This window comes from Hydractinia symbiolongicarpus, chromosome 8, assembly GCF_029227915.1.
Source record: "Hydractinia symbiolongicarpus strain clone_291-10 chromosome 8, HSymV2.1, whole genome shotgun sequence".
Taxonomy (NCBI): domain Eukaryota; kingdom Metazoa; phylum Cnidaria; class Hydrozoa; order Anthoathecata; family Hydractiniidae; genus Hydractinia; species Hydractinia symbiolongicarpus.
In genome coordinates, this window is record NC_079882.1 from 9,218,936 (window position 1) to 9,242,284 (window position 23,349).

General features: G+C 33.4%; 3 protein-coding genes across 4 annotated transcripts in view; all 3 read left to right on the forward strand.

Moving 5' to 3' along the window:
- Positions 1-23,349, forward strand: part of LOC130655540 (cleavage stimulation factor subunit 3-like) — a 58,341-nt gene that overhangs the window by 7,539 nt on the left and 27,453 nt on the right. The gene's annotated exons all lie outside the window — the stretch shown is intronic.
- Positions 5,554-6,871, forward strand: LOC130655543 (protein unc-50 homolog). Its single transcript, XM_057458319.1, has one exon. The coding sequence runs from the start codon at positions 5,628-5,630 to the stop codon at positions 6,405-6,407; it is 780 nt and encodes a 259-aa protein (XP_057314302.1). The 5' UTR covers positions 5,554-5,627; the 3' UTR covers positions 6,408-6,871.
- Positions 7,593-22,951, forward strand: LOC130655538 (leucine-rich repeat serine/threonine-protein kinase 1-like). 2 transcript variants are annotated; one of them, XM_057458311.1, is made up of 28 exons: positions 7,593-7,950; positions 8,681-8,970; positions 9,105-9,351; positions 9,428-9,677; positions 9,766-10,053; positions 11,049-11,358; positions 11,563-11,805; positions 11,882-12,105; positions 12,262-12,368; positions 12,445-12,542; positions 12,623-12,763; positions 12,905-13,075; positions 13,378-13,629; positions 13,752-13,911; positions 14,421-14,647; positions 14,740-14,971; positions 15,461-15,633; positions 16,130-16,253; positions 16,638-17,076; positions 17,484-17,625; positions 17,701-17,925; positions 18,066-18,290; positions 18,365-18,538; positions 18,632-18,794; positions 18,874-19,052; positions 19,178-19,303; positions 19,791-19,946; positions 20,434-22,951. In XM_057458311.1, exons 1-28 carry the CDS (start codon positions 7,932-7,934, stop codon positions 21,877-21,879), a joined length of 6,831 nt encoding a protein of 2,276 aa, XP_057314294.1. In that variant the 5' UTR covers positions 7,593-7,931; the 3' UTR covers positions 21,880-22,951. The 2 variants fall into 2 exon arrangements, with proteins under 2 accessions (XP_057314294.1, XP_057314295.1); XM_057458312.1 differs by lacking the exon at positions 11,563-11,805.

Genomic DNA, 23,349 nt, shown 5'->3' on the forward strand with positions numbered 1-23,349 from the left:
CCTACCAGTGTTTGCCCGAGAGAAAAAAGACTTAAAGCGAATTGAAATTTTTGCGCCAACTTGTAAACCCACACACATGATGGAAATATTTTAGATCTTGTTTTTACCAACAACCCACTTTTATTCAATTTTATCATGAAGATGTTATTTTTAAAGGATTGAATTGTGCACTTCCAGCCTACAAAAGTAGGATTCAATGGGAAAACAACCATCAAGATCCTTTCCAATACTTTTAAAATCAAGTGTGCCTTTCAAAGTTACTAAAAAAATCAACCTCAGAAAGATACCGTTCTAATTTTTTTCGCACGTTGTGGGAAACTTAATAACGAAAAAATCCAAATCGAGATTTATACTTATAAAGAATACTAGGAACAAAAACAATAAAAACCAACCCAAAATATGTTCTCAGTTAAGCAAAAAGATTTTCAAAAACAAAAAATAATGAATGAGGACTCAATATGACGGATTCCTTATAGCACAAGCATTATGTGAGCGATATTCTTCTGTTTTTTCTACCCCAAATCCGGTTAAAGGCAGATGTAATTTATTTAGATTTCGTTAAAGCTTTTGATAATGTCGTGCTGAATCTGGTATCTGTGGCAAACTTTTTCAGTGGTTAAAAAGCTTCCTGGTCGGTCGTACTCAATCAGTAGCAGCTGAGAGAGAAAAAACCAATACCAGTTTAAGTTCACTCAGGTGTACCACAAAAAAATTGTCTTAGGGTCACTGATATTTCTAATCCTTAGTGGAGATATTGATAAAGATATCAAACACGGTAACCTAAAATGTTTGGCTATTGACAGCAAAGTCAGCCGAGCAGTTGCGAATGTTCAAAATGTCTCGAAGCTACAAGGAGACCTTAACACAGTATATAAATGGGCTGAATATTCTAACTGGAATTTTATGAAAAGAAATTTAAAGTTCTCAGGTTCGGTCGCGATGATATCTTGAAACTATGGACAGCTTCCGAACATGTTTAGGATCAATTATCACAGAAAAAAACAAAGTCGGAGATTTTGGAGTAACTAAATAACAAACGATGCCTTGTTTAACAATCACATACTAAGTGTAGCTGATATTCCTGGATTTACGTACGTTTTATACCAGATCACAGGAAGTGATGTTAACTCTATGGAAAAGCATTGTGCTGTCGGCTGTGGTGTCCAACCACTGCTGGCATCATTCCAGAAATTAAATTTATTCAGTGGTACTTTATACGCAAAATCAAAGGTAAATACATTTCCGACTATTGGGATGCCCTCAGATAATACAATTTATACTTGCGTCAAAGGCGTCCTTTACAGAATTATCTATGATTAGAAAATCATTGAAGGCTTGATTTCAAACCTTACAACAGAATTGAAGTCTCTGTTTACCCACCTCTTGGTAGGAAATGTTTATTACCACTTTACCGCACCCTACCTAGCAACTTTCAGAAGCCGAGAGCGTCCTCACTGCCACTGTATGGTGCGAAATTACCAAAGGAGGAAAAAATTGTACAAAATGTAATGTTCAAGTGTTAAAGCTAAGTAGTTTCCTGTCTATAATTTCAGATGAACCTTTAATCGTGGAACCCACAACAAATAGAAGGGCAGATTCAAACTTACTTTTACATATGGGAAGATAAGACTGGTGTCCTGTGGTCTTTTTTTAGGGTGGCATTAATGGCCATTGAAGACTGTCATTTTGGATGATCATCTTAGAGCATCGCTTCAAAAGCCAAAAAGAAAAAAAAACCTTTTTAAAATTTTCTGTTTTTCGAAGTCCTAAATTTCCAAAAAATTTTCGTCAATCTTTCTTTTCACAGTCGAAAAGGTACAGGGTCTACGTCTCCCCAGCGGAGAACTAAAGGCGAGGTTGTCCTTTCTTGGCAAGTTTACGCCAGCCCGAGGCCAAAGCATAAGGCGGGATAAGCAGCAGAAAGCGAAAATGAATTTTCTGGCCGCTACTACACTGCAACTAGTTGTTGTTGTTTTTTAGGACGTGGCGTGCGTATAAGCCACAGGCACAAAACCAAAATATCTGTGGACAGTTCTGATGTTAATGGTTGTGCAGCTAAGTTATTTTACGTCATAAGATAACCATAACATCTTATAATAGCATATTCAGTCCACTAAAAACGTTAGCCATAGTTGCCTGTTAGCTAGCTCTCTAAATGTTGGATAAATCATTTTGACTTATCCCACTCTAATGTTGGATAAATCTTTACTTTACATTACTACCTGCCAAGGTGAAAATCAAAATAAAGAGGGTGTTGCGACAAGCATACAGGGGCGTCATAATAAAAAACCTCCACAAAATCTACTTTTTTATGCTGTCAATATATTATTTTGTAATATTAATAAGAATTATCATAACAGAAGGGGGTGTTGCAACAAGCATATAGCGGCGTGTTTTTCTGTAGTGAAAGTATAAAAAAAGCATGCATAAAATCTATTTAACAAAAGGATGGTTTTTCTAACGCCAGTTTACGTATGTTAATTATCTTTTTGGAGTAGGCATAAAATTAAAATTAAAAATGCAAGGTATAATAAAGAAATTATGCTAGTTATACATTATGTACGATATTGCGTGTGTGCTTGATCACACGTCTTAGACGTTTTGTGTGTTGTGGGTGCCGTGTGCATGCAATCAATTTCATTATTCAGATTTATCTTTTTTATCACATGGCCACACTGTTTTGAAAGCACTACGTTTATCATGCTGAATCTGCTGACTAAAAGTGCAAGTTATAATTTACGCAGATGGAAAATATGCCAAACAAGTGTGAGAGAAAAAATAATGTTGAAGTAAAGTAGTTAGTTAAAGTAGTTTTTGTAGTTTCACAGCTACTGAGAAGGTTGGATTCCACCCTTTTCTTTAGGCTGCAAATGTCATCTCCATTCTGATATAGTTTTTTGTTGTTTGAAGACCACTTTATTTTGCTTGGGAAATCCTGATTTCGCTATTGCTGGATACTATTTTTTTAAATATCCCGTGATTGCTGCATAGCATCCCGTGGTTGTGATTAGTATCCTGATTAGAGCGAAAACCTTAAGAAATTTGAAATTGAGAAAAATGATCCTTCTGCTGGTAAAACAAGGAAGATACAAGCCTCTGTGCAATCAACTTAAAGTTCTTTGTTATGGTATTAAACAAAAGGAACTGTTATTTCCTAACAGTCTTGTTCAACGCTTATACGCATTTTATTACGAACAAATTGAAATACTGCAATTTTTAAGCTTCACATGATCGTTTTATTATCAAAGTACGGTGATTCTTAAGCTTTACAGTTTTCTCATCCTCTTACAATAAAATATGGCAATTTTTAAGCTTTAAAGATATTTTCTCGTCATTTTAAAACAAAAGAGGCAAATTTGTAAGCCTTATTCGACCAAAATCAGCAATGTTTTAGCTATATACAGCCTTGTGTTTGGAATAGTTAAGCTTCATGTGAACTAACTTTCTTAACTTTATAATGAAATTACATTTTTTTGAAAGTAGTGTTGTTGTTTTTTTATTAAACATTAGTATTCTTAACTTCAGCAAAAAGCATCCTAATATATTCCGGGTATTCCATGAAAAAAAACACGCATGCTACAAATTGCACACGTGAATCAATATTAGAATTTTCAAGTGCGTTTTTTTGGATCGTTTAATTTACCTTTGGAGCCCTAAGTGTTGTAAAAGTGTTAAATATGTTAACAAAACATCGAAACACTGAACAAAAAGAAAGGCTGTGTCGTACCACATTATATTCACTGTGATGGTCTCCCATTTTGTTTTCTGTGTCAATTCGCCCTGTTCTTTTCTCAGGGGGTTATCTTTTCTTCATAACGATAGTAAAACTATGATCTTTTATTTCCTTTTGCCGTTGAAACCATTTTTTGCACGTGTTTTAACAAATAAAGTTTTGATCAAGTTTCTTTTACTGACGTTTTCAAAAAAACAAATAAGAATGTGCAGAAGATTTATTTCAGTAGCATGTGTTTACATTGTATTATAAATAAAACAGGTCCCTTAAGAGCTTGCGGCAAAAATTAAATCACAAATGACTAATGCTGAAACATTCTTTGCATACAATTATTGGATAACATTTTTCTTTCGATAAAGGATAAAGATAGGTTTGAAATAATTCTTACAAAATAACAATAACTATAATCTTTTAGGAGTTATAATTATGACAGAAGCCCTTTATGCCCCATACTTTTGAGGCTCCGTACCAAATAGGGTTAAACAAAAATATAAGTAAATATAACACTGGGTTCCATGAAGTTTACATGATCTACAACGAAAGCTCTTACAAAAGTTACAGTACAGTCCAGATGTAAGCGTACGCGTACGCTCAAGTTTCACACCTTTTTCTCGGAGGCGGTAGTTGTTTGTCTTTTGTTCTTATTAATTATCTTGCGAGTCTTGTAAGTCATTAACTTGCGCAAAATAAACAAAAGATTATTGAAGAAAAAATAGCTTATTATAACTGCGCGTAACTATTGTTAAATAGTGTTAACATAACTATTCCCAATAGCATAATTGCAAATGTTATCAACTCTATCAATGTGACACGAAGAGCCATTGTTTAATATTTTTATTAAACAAAGGTTTTGCGTGGAAACTAAATAGACTAGCGAGAAGGCATTGTTGGTTGCGCGGGTTAAATAAAGCCTTTACGCGATAGAAATTATTTTATTTTAACAAAGATTGAAAATTTTTTTAGATTGCATTTTAAAACTTTAAAAACGAAAAACGGCGATAGAAATGTTTTTTTAGATCGCATTTTAAAAGTTTTAAAACGAAAAACGGCGATAGAAATGTAATTTTAGATCGCATTATAAAAGTTTTAAAACGGAAAACGGCGATAGATATTTTTTTTTTAGATCGCATTTTAAAAGTTTTAAAACGAAAAACGGCGATAGAAATGTTTTTTAGATCGCATTTTAAAAGTTTAAAAACGAAAAACGGCGATAGAAATGTTTTTTTAGATCGCATTTTAAATGTTTAAAAACGAAAAACAGCTATAGAAAAGCTTTTTTAGATCGCATTTTAAAAGTTTTAAAACAAAAAACGGCGATAGAAATTTTTTTTTAGATCGCATTTTAAAAGTTTAAAAACGAAAAACTGCAATAGAAATGTTTTTTTAGATCGCATTTTGAAAGTAAGAGCTTGTGATTTTAAATATATCAGATTAAAATCGCGTTACTATAATTAGTTTCGTTGTTAAAAAAAATTAAAATTCAATGGCCGTCGCGTTTAATTTATTCTCGCGCAGAGTATTGTTTTTAAACAATGTTTCTCGCTATGCTTTTGTTTTTAACACGAAGCAATTTTTTTCGCGCAATTTGAAAGGAACTCGCTATCCTATTGTTTTTTTTAATGAAAGCAATTATTTTTGCAAGTTGAGCGTACGCGTACGCTTACATCTGGACTGTACTGTATGTGCTAAGGTGATAATTATTGTGCACATGCAAAGTCTCATTTATGCAGTACTGTAGTGCACATGTAAGGTGGTATGCCTTTATTGTCTTTATGTGTATTATTTCTATTATATTTTTCTACATTTTACATACATATTTCTATTATATTTTTCTACATTTTAGATACATAGAAACACTACATTTTCATTTATGTGACATTAAGCGTACAGTTCAATGTTATCTCAAAAATCTGTGAAAAAAGAAGCAGAAGGAAAGTCATCCATTATGTATCGTATAGCATTACAAAGACGTTTTCTGTACATCAAAAGAATATTTAAAATACGACACATGGATTTTGAATTTGCCATTTGGCAAATGGTTTATTTGATCATCGCCCCAAAGAAAGTGTATCGAAACTTTTCGTACCACCAAGAGACTAAGAGACAATGGGCCAGAGATGATCCTGCTTTCTTAGTTCTGCTAAGTGCATGGCTGTTTTTTTCTTCAATAATATTTGCAGTTGTGTTGAAGTTAAGTTTTGTTGGGTTTATAAAGTTATTGTTTTGGGTGATATTTGTGGATTGTATTGGTTTTGGTTTGATTGTTGCTGGTTTGTTGTCATTATTTGCAAACAAGTATCTTCGTTTTCCTGGAGGTGAAAAGCACAGAGAAAAAGTGGAGTTTGGATATGCATTCGATGTCCATTTAAATGCATTTTTCCCACTCCTATTAATGCTGCATGTGGTTCAACTAATGTATTTCCTTTTTGTTCCTACTTCCTTCAGCGCAAGATTTTTCGGAAATTCGATATGGTTAATTGCTTTGTTTTATTACTTTTACATAACTTTCCTGGGTTACAGTGCTCTTCCATTTTTAAAAGGCACTGTTTCCCTTCTTTTCCCAATTGTTGGTGTAGTATTGTTTTATTTGGTTTCACTTATTTATCCATCGTTAAATCTGAGTCACATGTTAATGGACTTTTATCGACTTCGAGTGTCACATTATGCTGTATGAATAACATTATTAATTATTAAACTGGTTTGACTTTTGGATGATTTTATTGTTGTTTGCAGTGTGTTTTTAGGGGTGTTGCATTAAACTTATTTTAACTTCAATACACTGGCTTTAAAGGTATAGCCTATGAAAGTCATGGATGTTATCTATTTTTCATTGTTTGCTATCTGTAACTAGAATTAATATTTATTATATAAACTATTTTCTGTACCGGTCTGTTTTTGTTTTTTTCTGTAATGGTCTGAAACATCAAATGTGAACAAATATGCTGGGTGGATTACATTAAATTATAACCTGTTGACATTTGACTTGGTTTCTTTGTTATTTTTAAATTTTTTGCACACCACCATTTTTACATATCTAACAAAGTATTTTTATTGCGCATCAGTCGCATGATTAAAAATGTAGTGTATAATATTGTTTCTTTAGTCTTTGTTTTTGGAAATAATTTCTTCTCTATTTCATGGTTTTGTATTGTTATTTTTTTGACTCTCTGAACACATATAGGAACTGATTCTTGATATTTTATTTTAAGGATACTGTAAATGGTTCAGACACATATTCAGTATATTCATTATTTCTCAAAAGTCCTGGTTCATTTTAAAAAATTATTTATTAGATATAAAAGCAAATTAGATTGTCTATAAGATAACGTGAAAAAAATTTTTTCAGGTAGCCATAAATCTACATTTTTATTTTCCACTAAAATGCTCGAAACTCCCTTCTGTTTCATTTTTTATTTTATAATAGTTCCTAGTCAGTTCAGCATAACCATACCGACAATGCTTTGTTAATTTTTAGTTTAAAAATTTTTGTGCACTAACCTGTCTCTTTTATTAGATAATCAAATCTACATAAAATTTTATTTTATTAAAATTTTATATACTATACTTTCTTGATGCTCTATAATTAAATCATCATAAACAAAAATCATGTATATATATATATATATATATATATATATATATATATATATATATATATATATATATATATATATATATATATATATATATATATATATATATATATATATATATATATATATATATATATAACATGGTTGTTTGTGTTCAGTTTAAAAAAAAGCTAACACCAACCAACAGTTTTGGGTGTTTGTTACATAACAATATTTAATAAAACAGAAAAGGTTTAATTTTGAAGAATTAGAAAATATGTAGTGTGCCTCTTTGTGAGGGTGAGGTTTATTATATATTTTCCTGTTCTCGTAAATGGCAGTTTTACAGTTTAAAAAATATGACCTTTGACTTGCAACAAGCTATGACCTGTTATGTGGAGAAAACACCCTGCCCTAACACTCTGCCCTAGCTATGATAAGGAGAGGCTATTTGTATATTTATGTAAATTATGAATGAAGTTTTTTTAAATTGCAATGATTCTATATCTTCAAGAAAGTTATTGGTAGTAATTTTTTTTTCATAAGAAACTTTTCTTAATTTTAGAATGAATGTTTATATTTATACAAATGAAAGTAAATGATGAATACAATATGCTAGGTAAAGCATGGAGTTATCACAAAGTGGTAAGTTACTATGTTTACTTTTCTCTCCATAATGTGAAATTTGAAGTCAGCAATTAATTGAATTGGTATAATATATTTTTATTAGTTGTAGGCCTATAGAAAAATCCAATTTAGGCAGACAAGCAGTTAAGATGTACTTATCAATGACATCATTTCAAAAAATATTCCCTCTTCCTTCATTGGATAGAACTTGAAATTTTGTTAGATAAAAATGATATATTTGGGAGTACTAAGTAGGCGCAAGTGCACAGTTAAGTTGTTTAGAGTTTGAAAATTTATAAATGACATCCATCCATCAGATTTGCTGCTATGGAATCAGGTCGTGTTTTGGTGACCTCTTGCCAGTCCCTTGTTCCCAGTCCAGGGGAATTTTCCTATGAGTCATCCAGTTATTTGACCTGATAAATAACGTAAAATTTAAGATGTCAGTAGCACTTTTATGTTGACATCAGATCGTAAAGTTTTTTTCAATGCCAATGAATTTTTATGTTTCTGTTTTATTTTTGTGATGATCGGAATTACTATAACATGAGTTGTAAAACCTGGGAAGGAATACATTTATAAACTAAGATGATTTGTGTTAGTGACATCAATAACAACATTTAAAATTTTTCCTCAAAGTTGTTTCATTGTGTAGAGCTTAAAACACCCTTTTGACAAATAGTTAGCAAAATAATATAATTTTGTGTTTGTGCTTTCATAATGCAACAAATATTTTTCTCTCTTTTAGAAATACATTCCGAACTTGTACAAGCTTGCATGACAGGTGATTTGAAAAATATTCTCAATCTTCTCTACTACTATAAAGAAAGCGTAGAGAAGCTTATAAAGGGTGATGTTGCATTTACGTACAAAACAAAATATGGGGCCTACAAACCTGGAGAATATTTGTATCTTGCTTGTGAAAACAATCATCCTCCACTTGTTGAACATTTGCTAAAACTTGGTGCAGATCCTATGCAAACGCACAACTCTATGATGACTCCTTTGTTAGTTGCATGTCAGAAGGGAAATCTAGAGGTAGGACTGACTGGAAAGCATTACATTATATACTAATATAGCAGTGAGCTTCCCAAACTGTGTAATTAAAAGTTAGATTTTAAAATTTTTATTAGCATGATATTCCAAACACTATTTATATTCTTTACATTTAGGTGCTCAAACTGCTTCACTCCCATGGAGTAGAGCTTCATCCAGAGGAAGTATTTTTTAAGGATTCCCCAATATACCATTGTTGTAGGCATGGTCAAGTCAACATTCTGGAGTTTATCATTGAAAACGTGCCCGGTGTACTAATGAAAACAACACACGGTGGAATTGGAACAAGCCCTGGTCATGAGTATGCTGATATATGGGCTGGACTTTCTAAAATTGCAAAATCTGAAGGTGGTTTTGTTGTAGGTTAGTGTTGTTAAACATTTCAGGTATTGGGCTGCCTTTACCTGTAGAAATACCGTACATAAGATTTGATGTTTAGGAAATTTACTCCTTTATGTTGGTTGCATACAAAAACATGTAAATGTTGTCAAGTGTTTGGTTAATAAAGGCATAGCTGTGCATGACATATTGCCTGGAAATACTTTCTATTCTGCACTCCAAAGTCCATTGTCTGCTGCTTGTCGTAACAAGGACCTTGAATTGGCAAAGTACCTTTTGGAACAAAAGGCAGAAATAACATCTTCAATAGCAAATCAATACCCAGAATTCACTGCTACTTTGTTAGAAAGGTGCAAAAATGTTTTTCTTATGAAGTTTGGTTACGTTTTCAGCCATGTTTATGTTTTAACTGGTTTTATGTTTTCACATATTTTTTAGAAATGTTAAAAAGTATCGAAGGTCATACAGCATCTCTGCAGTGTCTGCTAAACATGAAACACTAGTAGAAAATCCATTATCCATTTACTGGGATTCAATTGGATTGCATAAAATACACCGACACTGGCTCGAAAGTAATGCAAATTGCATATGCTTCATTGATATTCATGAAAACAAGATTACAGATTTGCCCATGGATTTTTTTGAACTATTACCAAACTTGGAGGATTTGGATTTATCTTGTAATGAGCTAAATAACATTCCTAGCCAAGGGCTGGAAAATGCAAAGTAAGTTTTGTGACAAATTAATATTTTTATTTAATTTGTTTGTTTGTAATAAAGGGTGAAGCACCATGATACTATAAATCAGGAAAACTGGTACCACAATATCAGAATATGTAATAAAAGAGAAGAAAAGGAGATAAACTCAAGATGTTTAAATTTAGTCTTTAGTGGAGATTGATCTTATAACAAAAAGGTAGTTCTCATTAAAAAATGCATCTCCATAAATATGTACTTTTCTTGTGATTGTCTATCACTTTTTTTATCAACTGGAGTACTAATGCCCTAAGAAGCAATTGTCAATAAGGTTTTTTCTGTGTTGACAGCAAATTAGTCATCATTTCATCCTCCCTTACGGCATGCTATTTATTTGACTTTGTATAAATAGGACAGAACATCATAAAAGAGTTTATATAGCAGCCAAACATAATATTCAGTTCTTATATGGGACCCCTATTATGAAGTTTTGCCTATCAAATCTCCTTTTTTTGTACACCAAGTAATATACTATGTACTATGCAAAAGTTTAAAAAAATTGTACTGACTGTTCAGGTAGCATATTAGCTAGAATATTTATGTTAATCTTTCTGATTCTGTCTCTTTTTCTTTCTCGACAATGAAAAGATGATGAAGTTTTTAATAGCAAGGTGCTTGATGGCAGTGATTGTTACAGTATTTCAAAAAAAGTTTTAGCAAAAAACAAACATAATATGCTATTTTCCTGCTAGCTTTGGTGACACGTCAGCAAGTGGAAATCAAAGAGCTCAAAAAAAAAAAGATAATTTTTTTCATCTACTTTGCAGGAATAATTATTCTAGAATCAATTAGGTCACTGAATTGACATGCATACCAACTGTAATATAAGATTACAATTGTCATGTTTTTATGAGTAATAAACTTTCCTTGTCAACCAAGTTTTAGGTCAATGATACAATGCAATTTTTTGTGAATTGTATAAGGATTTATGTTTCTCAAGTGAAATATTTCATGTTACATTTCAGATTAACAAGAATCTTGGTATGCAAGAACAAATTAAAGAAGGTCCCCATAAATCTGTTTTTAAATAAGCATGTCAACACAATTGATTTGTCTCAAAATCTGTTGCAATACTTACCACCGGAGCCAGTGACAAATAATGGACTAACTGCTTTAGATGAACAATGGGAATGTGTTTCATTGACATTGTTGAAATGTTCCAATAACGCGTTACAAAGCATTCCACCAGCAATAAGTGGTGCGATTGGTTTGAGAAAGCTAATACTCTCAAATAACATGCTGTCTAGTTTCAGTGTAAATTGGAAGTGTCCCTTGGTAAGTTGTAGTCTGCCGAATGGCTGTAATAGTTTAGTGATAGTGATGTAATTGTGATATAAACATAGGCACCATTTACTGTAGTAACTAAAACAGGCCAGTTTATCTTATCTAACATAATGAAGTTGTTTTGGGATGACCTTTTTAGATGTTTATTTATTTATTCTTATTCTTATTTTTATTTTATTCTTATTTTCTTATAAGAATGAACTGGATCTTACACACAACCAACTCACAGAATTCACCTGTTTATCACAGATAGTTTGGTCTAAAACTTTACTGAGATTAAATCTCGGACATAACAATTTGAGAGCATTATCATCAAATATATGTCATCTTCAGTCACTGCAACATTTAGACATGAGTCATAATGCTTTGAAAACACTACCTCCTCCAGGAAATTGGAGATGTAAAGTTTTAAATAAGTTGAACTTATCACACAACATGGTATGTTTTTGTAGTTTTATGAATCAGATAAAAACATAATTCAATACTATAAAAAATTTATTTTAATATATTTTAGCTTACAGCTAGTTGTGGACCAGAGGGATTTGTTGCAGTAGATAAAAAGAAAGTGGCTGATAGCATCAGTGGCTCTATTCAAGCCGCCTTTAATACAAACTGTGAATTTCCTGTCGCCTTGCTATCGTATTGTCTACAAGTACTGGACTTAAGTTATAACCAATTGGAGCATATTCCGGATTCCATTTGTTGCTTGACAAGTTTATGTGAACTTGACTTAAGCCAGTATGCTCATAATTCATTGTTTTTTTTTAATATTTTTATTTAACATTCTTTGTCAAGTTTGGTAATTTAAAAATAAGATTTCTACTAAGTGTGGGAGGTGTTTTGTATAATATTTCAACAGGTATGTTTGTTGCATTCTTTGAGTTTTCGTTTTAGCAATGCTGCGCTTCGCCAATTACCAGCTGAACTTGGAAATTTAAAGAATATATGGAATCTAAGGTTAACAAACCTGAACATTACCGATGTTCCTTTTACTTTTGATGGTGAGTTTTTTATGGGAATTTTTTGTGTTACTGTATTTGTTGCAGTTTACATGCAATGTGCTTCAAAAATGTTTAGAACGAAACCATGCAAAAACTGTCTTACCATATCTTCGAGTGAAATTAAGGAAATCGGTGCCATTTAATAGGATGAAGTTAATGGTTGTTGGTTTGCAGGTACCTTCTACATTCTGCTACTTTGAAGTATTTGTTATATGGAAGTAACGTCCTGATTATGACATATTTATTCTGTTTAGGGACGAGGGAAAACAACTTTGATTGCAACTTTGCAAGGTAAAAAGCCCCCACCAAACATATCCACTGTTGGGATATCAGTTGAGCAGTGGAGTCTGTCGTCACCATCAAAATCTGTTGTTGGAACATTATTTCGAGATTCTGTAAGTTATACTACAATTTCGAGACTCTATAAGTTGTACTACATAAGTACGCATTCCGAAAACTTTATTACTGCTATTTTGTGTTGCATTTTCATTTCAAAGGACACAATTTAAAAGATGAATATTTTGTTCTCTTTTTAGAATGAACCTAAAGATATATTATTCAGTTCTTGGGATTTAGCTGGTCAGCATGTCTACTATGCTACCCATCAATGTTTTTTAACTGGTAAAACTTTGTACTTAGCCGTCTTCAATACAACTCATGGGCAGGAAGGAATTGACTCGCTTGGTCCTTGGTTGCTAAATATTCAGGTACTAATCGGTGGGCCGTAGATAAATCCTCAGGTTCGCCCATCTTTTATATACTACAATGCGCATATGTCGCTCTACATGCAATGCCATTTTGCGCGTCGTACTAAAGAGACTAGTTGGTGGCCGGTAAATAAATCCATGGGGTCGCCCGTCTGTTATATACAGCTTTTTGCGTGTCTCGCTACTTGCGATGACATTTTGCGCAGAGCCAGACAAACAACGGCTGTTATTGAAGAGGTATAGGCAAAGAGTTACCCGCAACGTGGTAGTACGTTTTCAAAGATTGTTCACATTCTTTTTAGGCACGTGCTCCAAACTCCCGTGTCATAGTGGTTGGAACGCATATAGATAGCATTCCTAATGCAAACAGAAAGATGGTACTTGACAGAATGGATCAAGAAATTAGATATAAATACGATAAGAAGGGGTTTCCAATTATTAGTGGTTGTGCCTTTGTGTCTAATACCACGGGAGAAGGTTTGTCTTACCTGCGTGAAAAAATTTACTCAGTTGCTGATCAAATGAACAATTCGAATGATGGTATTGGAAAAATGGTATGTATTTTTTCTCACATGGGAACTGAAAACAACAAGAATCATAATGGTAATTGTGTAGATAATGTTCTGCTATTCATCACTAGCTGTTTCTTTAGATGTATTCTATGTTTTGGTTCTAGGCTCCTTTGAGTTACATCCAGTTATATGACAGCATTGTTAGAGAAACTCAATATAGAAAAGAGATGGAACTACCTCCAGTTTTAACCATGGATGAAATGTTAATACTGGCTCAGGCTAATCCTAACAACGATATTTTTGATGTGGAGGAGCTTATCATAGGTGATCTTTTTTCTGTTATGTTTACACGTTACTTTTTTAATATTTTTTATTAAACATCAAGAAACAAGTTTTCTGTATTGTAATATCTACTAGTTTAAACTCCGTTGAAGGTTAAACACATATACCGCTGTAAATTAGTAGTGCAATACAGAAGACTCGGTAATGGGTGTACTGAGCACCTTTGTCAAAACCTTCTTTTTAGTTTTTAAAATATCCATCAAGTTTCAATGCTTTCTCTTTTCGCACTAATTTTAACGCATATTACTCTTCGTGCAGTAAAAAAAAATCTATTTTGTGTGTTATGCTTTTCGCACAAGTATAAGGTTTCCTACATATAAAAGGGACGAAATACAAATGCGTTCAAAAGTCCTTTCAGATCCTTTTGTTGGTGAAGAAAAATGTTTTAGTGCATATTTTATGCAAAAACGTTTTTTTCTGTGCTTGATACCGCGCATTAACAAACGCAAGTGTAAAAATTTAGTATAAGGTATAATTCAATTGTATTTTAGCGGCTAAGTTTCTTCACGAAAATGGCATCTTGCTCCATTTCAACGACCATTTACGAGAACTGAACACGCTGTTTTTTATTGATCCTTCGTGGCTTTGTGACATGCTTTCTCTGGTGGTGACTGTTCGACAAATAAATCCGTTTATTGTTGGTGGATATATTAAAAAACGGGATTTAATGGTTATCTTCTTGAAAAATCCAAGATTGCCAGAACAGTACATTCCCCAGGTATGCAGTTATATATACAAGGCGATGTTTCCTTTTCAGGGCAAAATCTAGTTTAATATATTGTTTTTATTGCTTTTGTTTGATTTTGACAGTACTTTAGACTGTTGGAAAGGTTTGAGATCGCACTGTGTCTGGATGACGAAACTTTTTTAATACCAGCAATGTTACCAAAGGAACGACCTGGATTAGCTATGGAAAAAGAAATGGCAAAATATTCTAACCCTGAGAAAGGTTTAGATCTGGTTAATGAGAAAACCAATGATCATATCAATCGCAACTATCATATGAATTATATTCCATCTGGATTTTGGAGTCGCTTAATTGGTAAAAAGCTTTTTTTTTTGGTTGTTGTGTGTATTAGTAGGTTTTGCTTTGTTTTATTTCAACTTCCTTAGGTCATTGCTATCACAGTCCTGGAATATCCTGAGGAAAATAAGCTCCTCAAAAAGCCCTCAAAAATTATTTTTTTAAGTCCTCGAATTCCTGGAAATTTATCAAGTTTAGTTTTGTCCTGGAGTTTTCCTGGAATCTGAGACAATTTTGTCCGGAAATAATAAGAAAAATGTATTTCGGACTGTCTGGAAAATCAGATTTTAATTTTCTGTGATATGTATGTACATTTTTTACTTTATCAAGTAAATAAAAAAAATACAGGAAAATCTGAATTACGTTTAAATTTGAAGCAACTGACTTGACAACTGTCGAACACTCTGTCTGTGTTGTTGATCCTTTTTGGTCATTTTATTCAGAGAGTTGTTGAGAATTCTTACTACTCAACTTTACTTCATAATTTAGTGTTATATTCTGCTTTAGCTCGTATTATCATAGCTGTACATAAATGGGGGATGATTTTACAAGCAGACAACAATGATGCGAAGTTGGAGAAACTAAATGTTACAAATGAGTACTCTCTTCTTTTTTGGAGAGAAGGAATTCTTGTTTTGTATGAAGACGGATATTTTTTGGTCGAATCGTTTTGTGATGAGGTAAGGGGTGTAATAATCATTTCCAGAAGGATGTCAAGTATTTTGATTATCTCCAGAAGAATGTCAAATATTTTGATTATCTCCAGAAAAATGTCAATTATTTTGATTATCTCCCGAAAAACACCGAGGATTTTTTATTGTCTCCCCCAAATTATATCAAGTATTTTATTATCTCTAAAAGAAAATCGAGTATTTTATTATCTCTAAAAGAATATCCAGTATTTTTTTATTATCTCCAGAAGAATATCTAGTATTTTTTTATTATCTCCAGAAGAATATTTAGTTTTCATTATCTTCAGAAGAATATCTAGTATTGTTTTTATATTATCTCTTACAAAAAGAAAAATATCGAATGTTTTTATTACCTCCTGAAGAACATCGAGTTGTTTTGATCTTAGTAGAGACGTTAACACACTAGAATTTTCTTAATTTTGTCCATAGGAATTTTCTTTAAAAATTCCTATGGACAAAATTAATCTGTATGTTACAAATTTAGATGGAGTATGAGCACTACAGTAATGAAGGCGTTGCCATCTCCGTTTGGTCAAGAGAACAAGACTTTTCTGTTATGGGCTTTATCGTCGACCACTTAGATATGCTCATTACCGAATGGTACCCAGGTTCAAATATATATAAGTTTTTTTTGCGTTTGAGTTTATTTTTTTGAAAGCATATTTAGACTTGCTTTACTAAGCTAATAAACACGAGATGAGCATAGTGGTAAGGCTCAGTTCTAAAAGTATTCTATTTCTGTATTATTTACAAGTAATGAGACAATTTTTTTTATAAGAAGTAAGAAATTCGCATTCCCAGAAGAAAATTAGCGTTTTCAATTTTATTGACATATTTTGTGAAAAAAAAAATTATTGTTGTAAAATCATATTTTTGGAAATAAGTATAACATGAGCGTATTTTAAATGGGAAAAATGAAAATCTGTTATCTCTTAAAGCTTTAAATTTTTGTAATAAAAAAATATTTTTTTCACTTAAATTTTGATTTTCAGGACTTGAAGATGTAGACGAATATGGCTGCGCTTTGATTCAAAAGTTAATTCCATGTCCTGTATGTAAATTTGCTCGACAACAGACACTAGAGAATTTTCATGGTTTAGCTGGAAACTTGAAAGAGAATTATGCATCGTTTTTTCGGGAACCGAAATACGTTAATCAATTTGATCTCCAGGTGTGCGCGTTGGCCGCAACAAGCTTCAAAGCAATCAGTTGCACAAGACATGCTTCAGAACCAGTGAAGCTGCGGCTAGTAGTACCAGACCTGCTGTTAACAGACCTTCCTAGTCACTACGTGATCAATCCTGACGAATTTGAATTCGAACCATCTGAACAGACACGCCTTGGTGAGGGAGGAGCAGGAGGTGTGTACCGTGGTTGTTATCAGGGGAAAGCAATTGCTGTCAAACAGTTCCATTCTGCTACGAAAACAAGGTAAGACATTTACTAATGCAAATTTTATGGTCTTAAGGATTAAAAAAAAGGCTGGATAATACTGGATAAACTATGAAGACTAAAAAAGTACTAAAAACTACTAAAGACTAAAAAAGATACAGTATTAGTGAATTTTTAAGTAACTGCGTATTATAAGTATGAAGTAGAAATAGGAATAATATGAATAAACAGAGGTAGAAATAAATTTTGGTTTAAATAATGAGTATCACAAGCGCTCTGATGAATTTTTAAAAGAAAGTTAAAGCATGCAAAAAGTTACGAAACAACAATTTTGTGCACAAAATTACAACGCACTTTAACAAATCAGGAGTGTTATGGTATATGCTAGGAAGGTAATAATCTTCCAATACAAACACTTGTTAAGGATAAATATTCTTTTTAAATAGATATTTTAATGAGTCGTTTCAAGATGCCAACTCGAATTGGACCGACAACTCTTCTGATGTGTTCATGCCCACGGATCAAACTATAGAAGATCACATGGAAGATGGGAAAGTGATCAGAGCCTTTTGGGACTTACGTCAAGAGGTCAGTATCACTGCAATAACATAATCTTGCAGGGGGTAATGTGATGTCAATTGTTTACTCTTTTAAACTTTTTAGGTTGCTGTATTATGTCGCTTGCAACATCCGAATGTTATCAACTTCGTTGGTGTTTGCCACACCCCTTTGTGTTTTGCTCTGGAATTAGCACCCATGGGGAGTTTGCAAACTATTTTGGAGAAGTTGCAAAATGAGAGAGAGGAGAAATATCGAGGTGTACCCACGTTTAACATGTGTGTTGGGTCAGTGCTCAGCAAAGAAATCACCCACCTGATAGCACTTCAGGTAAGTTGGCATAAAGCGAACCACTTTTACGAAGAAAAACAATAACAGTAATCTTCATGATGGGTCAATAATCTTTGACACGAGCTTTAAGCGTGTATTTTCTACATTTCTGCATGTAACAACTTGCTTCTTGTGTTTAGGTCGCGCATGCGTTGTGCTACTTGCACGAATCAGAAATTATATATCGTGATTTGAAATCTGATAACGTGCTCGTGTGGTCGTTAAATCCAGATGACGATATTAACGTTAAAATTTCAGATTATGGAATTTCAGCGTTTGCAACTCCGCAGGGCGTTATTGGAGAGGGTGGTACGCCAGGTTTTCAGGCACCTGAAATTAAAGTAGGCTGTGCGTATGATGAAAAAGTATAACTATTTTTTTTTTAATTTTAATTTATTTACACTGCCAAAAAAGTCAAGCTTCGTTTCATTTTTTATAGGTTGACATATTTTCATACGGCGTGTGGCTGTATGAACTGATATCTGGATTTCGACCGTATCGAGAGTATCGAACTGCCGCGGAAATGAAAAAAGCCGTCAGTCGTGGCATTCGTCCTTCATTACGCAAAGATGGCCTAAACCCGAACATGCCTTATTTAGAACTTTTAATGGAGGTAGGCATTTGTTTTCATGTGAACCACTGAGAATGTTTACGTGTTTACAATTCCGTTTTTGAAGTGAACAAGTGTTTTTTATTTTCGCCGTAGGACTGTTGGCGTGCAAATCCTGTAGTACGACCTACATGTACTGAAATCTTAGCACGCTTAGAAACACCAGAGATACGTGTACTAGACAATGTGTTTCCCTCCCTTGATGGCAGTGACTTAGAAAGTGTCAAATGTGTATCGTTATGGAAGAACCCCGATGAAGGTAGGTACCGGATTCGTTGTGTACCAATTTTTTTTTTATGTTCGTTACAAATCACAAGCGTTTTACTGTTTCCTTGCAGATGACAGCAACGATGAAGAAGAAGAGAAAAAAATACTTCTATGGTGTGACCAAGAAACGTTTCGAGAATACAAAATAATTGATGTTTACAAAGAGCGGGTCGTCTTGCATTCTATATGTCCCGGACCACGTGTTCTGTGTACAATAAATGTTGGAAAACACGTGTGGCTGGGAACGGAGGTAAGTATTGTATTTGTAAAGACTATAAAATTCTCATCGGTAGTTCAAATATGAGTCGGAAAAATCTTTTTACTTTACTGTCATTGGTCAGACTAAAAGTGACAAAATGTTTGTCATGTTAACAGGGTAGACAAATTGAAATATTTGGTCAAATCAATTTATCTGATGAGCTGACGTCAGCAAAACCATCAGTGTTGTGGACTGTACCTGTCAGTGATCCGGTCATGCAAATGGTGACGTACGAAAAACAGGTTGGTTGGATAATTTAGATATTTTTTGAGGGCAAGTGAGATAAATCAGGAGAGAAAATACTTTACTATTCAAAGAAGCCTCGGCATCCTTCAGGCTTAAGTACCAGAGGAACGTTTTTGACTTTAACCCATTCGGTTGACTAAATTCCATCCTCTGCGTACAGTGATTCAAAAAACAATTTTTTAGGCTCTATTCAATCACAAGAAAAGGAAAGCTAATTTTAGCGGATAGTCTATATTTTAAATTAAAAATAAAAAAACTTCTGCCTCAATTTTCCCGCGCAGTAATAACTTTGCGTGTGCAGTAATGTCTGCGCGTGAGCAGTAATAACTACGCATGTGGAGACATAACCATCAAAAGGTTTTGCCTATGATTCATGAGTAAACTTTTCAAGCGTTTAAATTCATCTTTTGTAGAGATCGCTCAGTCTTCAGGTTATATGAAACAAATCGATATAAGCATTTAAATTTTTTGTGTTTTAAACAGGCTGGTTATGTATTGAGAGTTTTCGCCTCACTTGCAAATGGAACACTTTTGGTTTTAAGCAAGAAAGAAGGCGAAGCAGACGAAGATAAACTTTTGTTTAACGAAGAGATTGAAGATATAATATCCAATATGAAAGAGAAATGGTCTGAACCGACTGTAAGTTGAAACAGTGCGCGGATGCAAGTTTTGTCCTCGCAGCTTGCTTCTACTTTAATTGATATAAAAGTGTTATTATTTTAATCTTTTTTTTTATATATATTCAATAAGCGCTTCCCTCCTGAGAAACAGACAATAGTGCGACTGCCTTAACAAAACACATGCTGAGAAAAAATACATAAATACGTAACAAAATAGAATTTGTTTTAGAAGTTCACAAGAAATACTAAACTTAAATTAAATTAATTAAAAAAGAAGATAAGATACAGAGTAATTTAAAGCAGAGTAAGAAAAATGATATTTAGCTATAAGCGCCAGTTAAAAGCAGCACACAAGTGTCTAAAAGTAAGGGAGCCTTTCTTATCCACACCAAAAAAACTCCGTTAGAATCGACAATTTATCTCCACAATTTTGAGCTATTTTTATGCAAAAATGGTACTGAAGCTGCAATGCTACATTACTGTGGTAACTACAATTTTTTCTGTAGGTAATTAACCTTGCAACAAAAGGACTTCCAGCTAAATGCATGACGTTCACAAGAAACAACACTGAATTGTGGGTAGGCTCTGGTAACATGATCATCATAATTAATCCCGATACGTACGAAATTCTGGAACAGATTCAAGCTTTGCGCATGAAGAAACACCATTTAATTTCATGTATGGCTACTGATGGAAGTAGCGTATGGTTGAGTGATCGAAAGAGTTCCATTATCACGCAATGGGACGTAGAAACCAGGTCTAAGTTGTTGAAATTGCAATGTAATATGGAAGCTCCGTTAAAGCAGAACTTGGTTCGCCCAGTGGAGTTTAATGATGCAATTTCGTTTGAGGAATCGTTTTCGGAACAAGTTGATATGAGTCCCGTAGTTAGTGCTAACCGTGGTAGCAGCGGTAATGTCGCTAATAGCGGCAATAACGGTGATATTGCTGATAGCGGTAACATCGCTAACAGCGGTAACATCGCTAACAGCGGTAACATCGCTAACAGCGGTAATAATGAGCGTGAAGATGCCGTTGCGCCTCTTGAAAGCCCAGTAGGCGCGACCACTCCCACTTCAAGAAGACCGAGTAGACTGTCGGGTATATATTCTAAATTTAGAGATGCTATATCGCGAAAAGATGCGGACACAGTTGATAACCTTAAGACAATATCTAACGCAGTGCCTCTCCCTAGCAATGTTGAGCCTGGTAAACAACGTTCTTCTTCCAACGCAGCTTCCTTGCAAGCATATAAACCGTCGAATGAAAGCGAAAACACTACGAAGAAAATAAAGAAGGAGGCAGTTGACTTCACAACACAATCCTCTAAATTATTAACTAATCTACGAAAAAAACCTTCGTTAATGGTATCGAAGAGAAGTTCGAAGCGCAGAAATTATGCACCTAGTAAGGAGATGTTAGAGCATGATATTTCTGACGAAGTGAAAAATGCTGCTATAACACGACCACGCGTTTCTGCGTGGTCAGGAACGCTCAACAGAGTCACTGCGATATGGTATTCTAAAGGCGCGTTGTGGGTGGGGCGAGCTTCCGGTGATATCTTGGTGATAAATATGAATGGCAAAAAGTTACTTAACGAAAACAAAGAACTTATTGATGAAATTCGGGCCACGATAGAGTGTGATTCCGAACTTGGTGTGGTGATTGCCATTTTAGGTGGAACGGTGCGACAACAAGAAAACTGCTCAAAAATGGTAACCAGCTTTGTGGAGATGGGTACTTCTAAATTGGCATCTGTTCTTAGAATGGAACCCAGAACAAGTAGAACACAGTCAGTTAGTGTAGCAATGGGAAGAAGAAGGTCCGTGTCACATTCTTTCGATAAGTTTCAAATCTTTGTATTCGAATTGTGGAGTTTGCACGAATTCAAAAAATTTAATGGAAAGATAACGTCCTTAAAAAATATTGAGGATGAAGAAGAGAAATATTAAAAGTATGTTTAATATAAAAATAGCTATTAAAGAGAATTAGTTAAGGATTAGTTGCTTTTAAAATCCTTGATGTTTTGAGGATCGCAGCACAAGTCAACTTGTCATTTCTAGTTCTCGCTCTATCTCTAGTTTTTAAAAGACTGATTTCCACTAATCCAGATTTGACCGGATTTTGATCCGCGCATGCGCAGAAGAGTTTTGTGGGTTTTTTTCATCCAAAATGTTCAAAAACAGTTCCATACTCGATTCAAAAAAAGGGTTAATATTTTTATGGTCCAAGTTTTGAATGTAAGTTCGAAAACGAAAAGGAAAGAGTTAATTTTTGTGAGTAGAATATATTTTTTTAATGTTTGCCACTTAGAAATTTTACATTTTAAAGTAAAAATGTCAAAGAATATTATCTGTGGTTGATCATATGTGAGAGCAATGATATGTAAGAGCAATGATATGTGAGAGCAATGATATGTGAGAGCAATGATATGTGAGAGCAATGATATGTGAGAGCAATGAAATGTGAGAGCAATGATATGTGAGAGCAATGATATGTGAGAGCAATGGTGAGAGTAAAAAATTGTGGTAAGGAAATGAACATTAGAAATATGACTCACGATTGTGCCTTGTCGTCATCGTTACCAGAACACTCAATTGCACCAGTCTGAAAAAACAAAAGGAAAAAGAAAACAGGGGGATTAAAAAAGGAGATAAATGGGAAATATTTTTTAATTTTTTTTTGTTAAAAATGTTAGCCAGATAGCTAAACAACATGATGAATACGATCTTGACATCTCGCCTGTTCGCCAATATCTCAAAAGCAGTAAAATCATTCAAGGTTCTTAGTCGGATTGGTTTTAAACCGTTTCGGATCCGATTCGGACTGATCCAATTAAAGTGGAAATCTGTCGTAAATATATTTTTTGGATTTCACTTTATTATAAATTTATCTTTTACACTTTTTTTTACTATATCTAAATTTTATATATAATTTTTTTTTATGCAATGTAAAAATATGAAGAGATAAAATGTTCCTTTTTGGATTTAGAATAATCAACGAATAACAAATTGCTATGTCGCATCTTTGCTGTGTGTTTTTTCGTTTTAAAGTTTTGTATTTAGAAAAACGTAACTTGTAGTTTTGTATAATAATTTTTCTACTAAGAGATTTGTAGATAATATAATGTGAAAGTAGAACTGTCGAATTTTTTTGGGAGTGGTAGAATCCAGATAAAATAAACTTTAGCGCATAGAGTACAGTACAATGATGCAACTGCTCTTAAAGTAGATTTCTGTAGAGAAATAAACGAAAAAACTGTCTTTTTACCTGGGTTTTTATTTTCGTTGCTAATGATAAACGTTAAGAAATAGTACAGTTAATTCTTTTTCTGTTATTTTTAGCTTTTTTACCAACAAATTTGTGGCTTTTACTAGGCCGTAAAAACAACATTGAGACATAACATGTACACGAGTTGTTGA

What these genes read in the sequence shown, in the direction of transcription:
- LOC130655538 (XM_057458311.1), top strand. An exon ending in TGAAGGTGGTTTTGTTGTAG is followed by an intron (nt 9,352 to 9,427) that starts GTTAGTGTTGTT and finishes TTTGATGTTTAG; the next exon opens with GAAATTTACTCCTTTATGTT. An exon ending in ACGTGTGGCTGGGAACGGAG is followed by an intron (nt 19,053 to 19,177) that starts GTAAGTATTGTA and finishes TCATGTTAACAG; the next exon opens with GGTAGACAAATTGAAATATT.
- LOC130655543 (XM_057458319.1), top strand. Translation starts at nt 5,628, where the DNA reads ATGTTATCTCAAAAATCTGTGAAAAAAGAAGCAGAAGGAAAGTCATCC.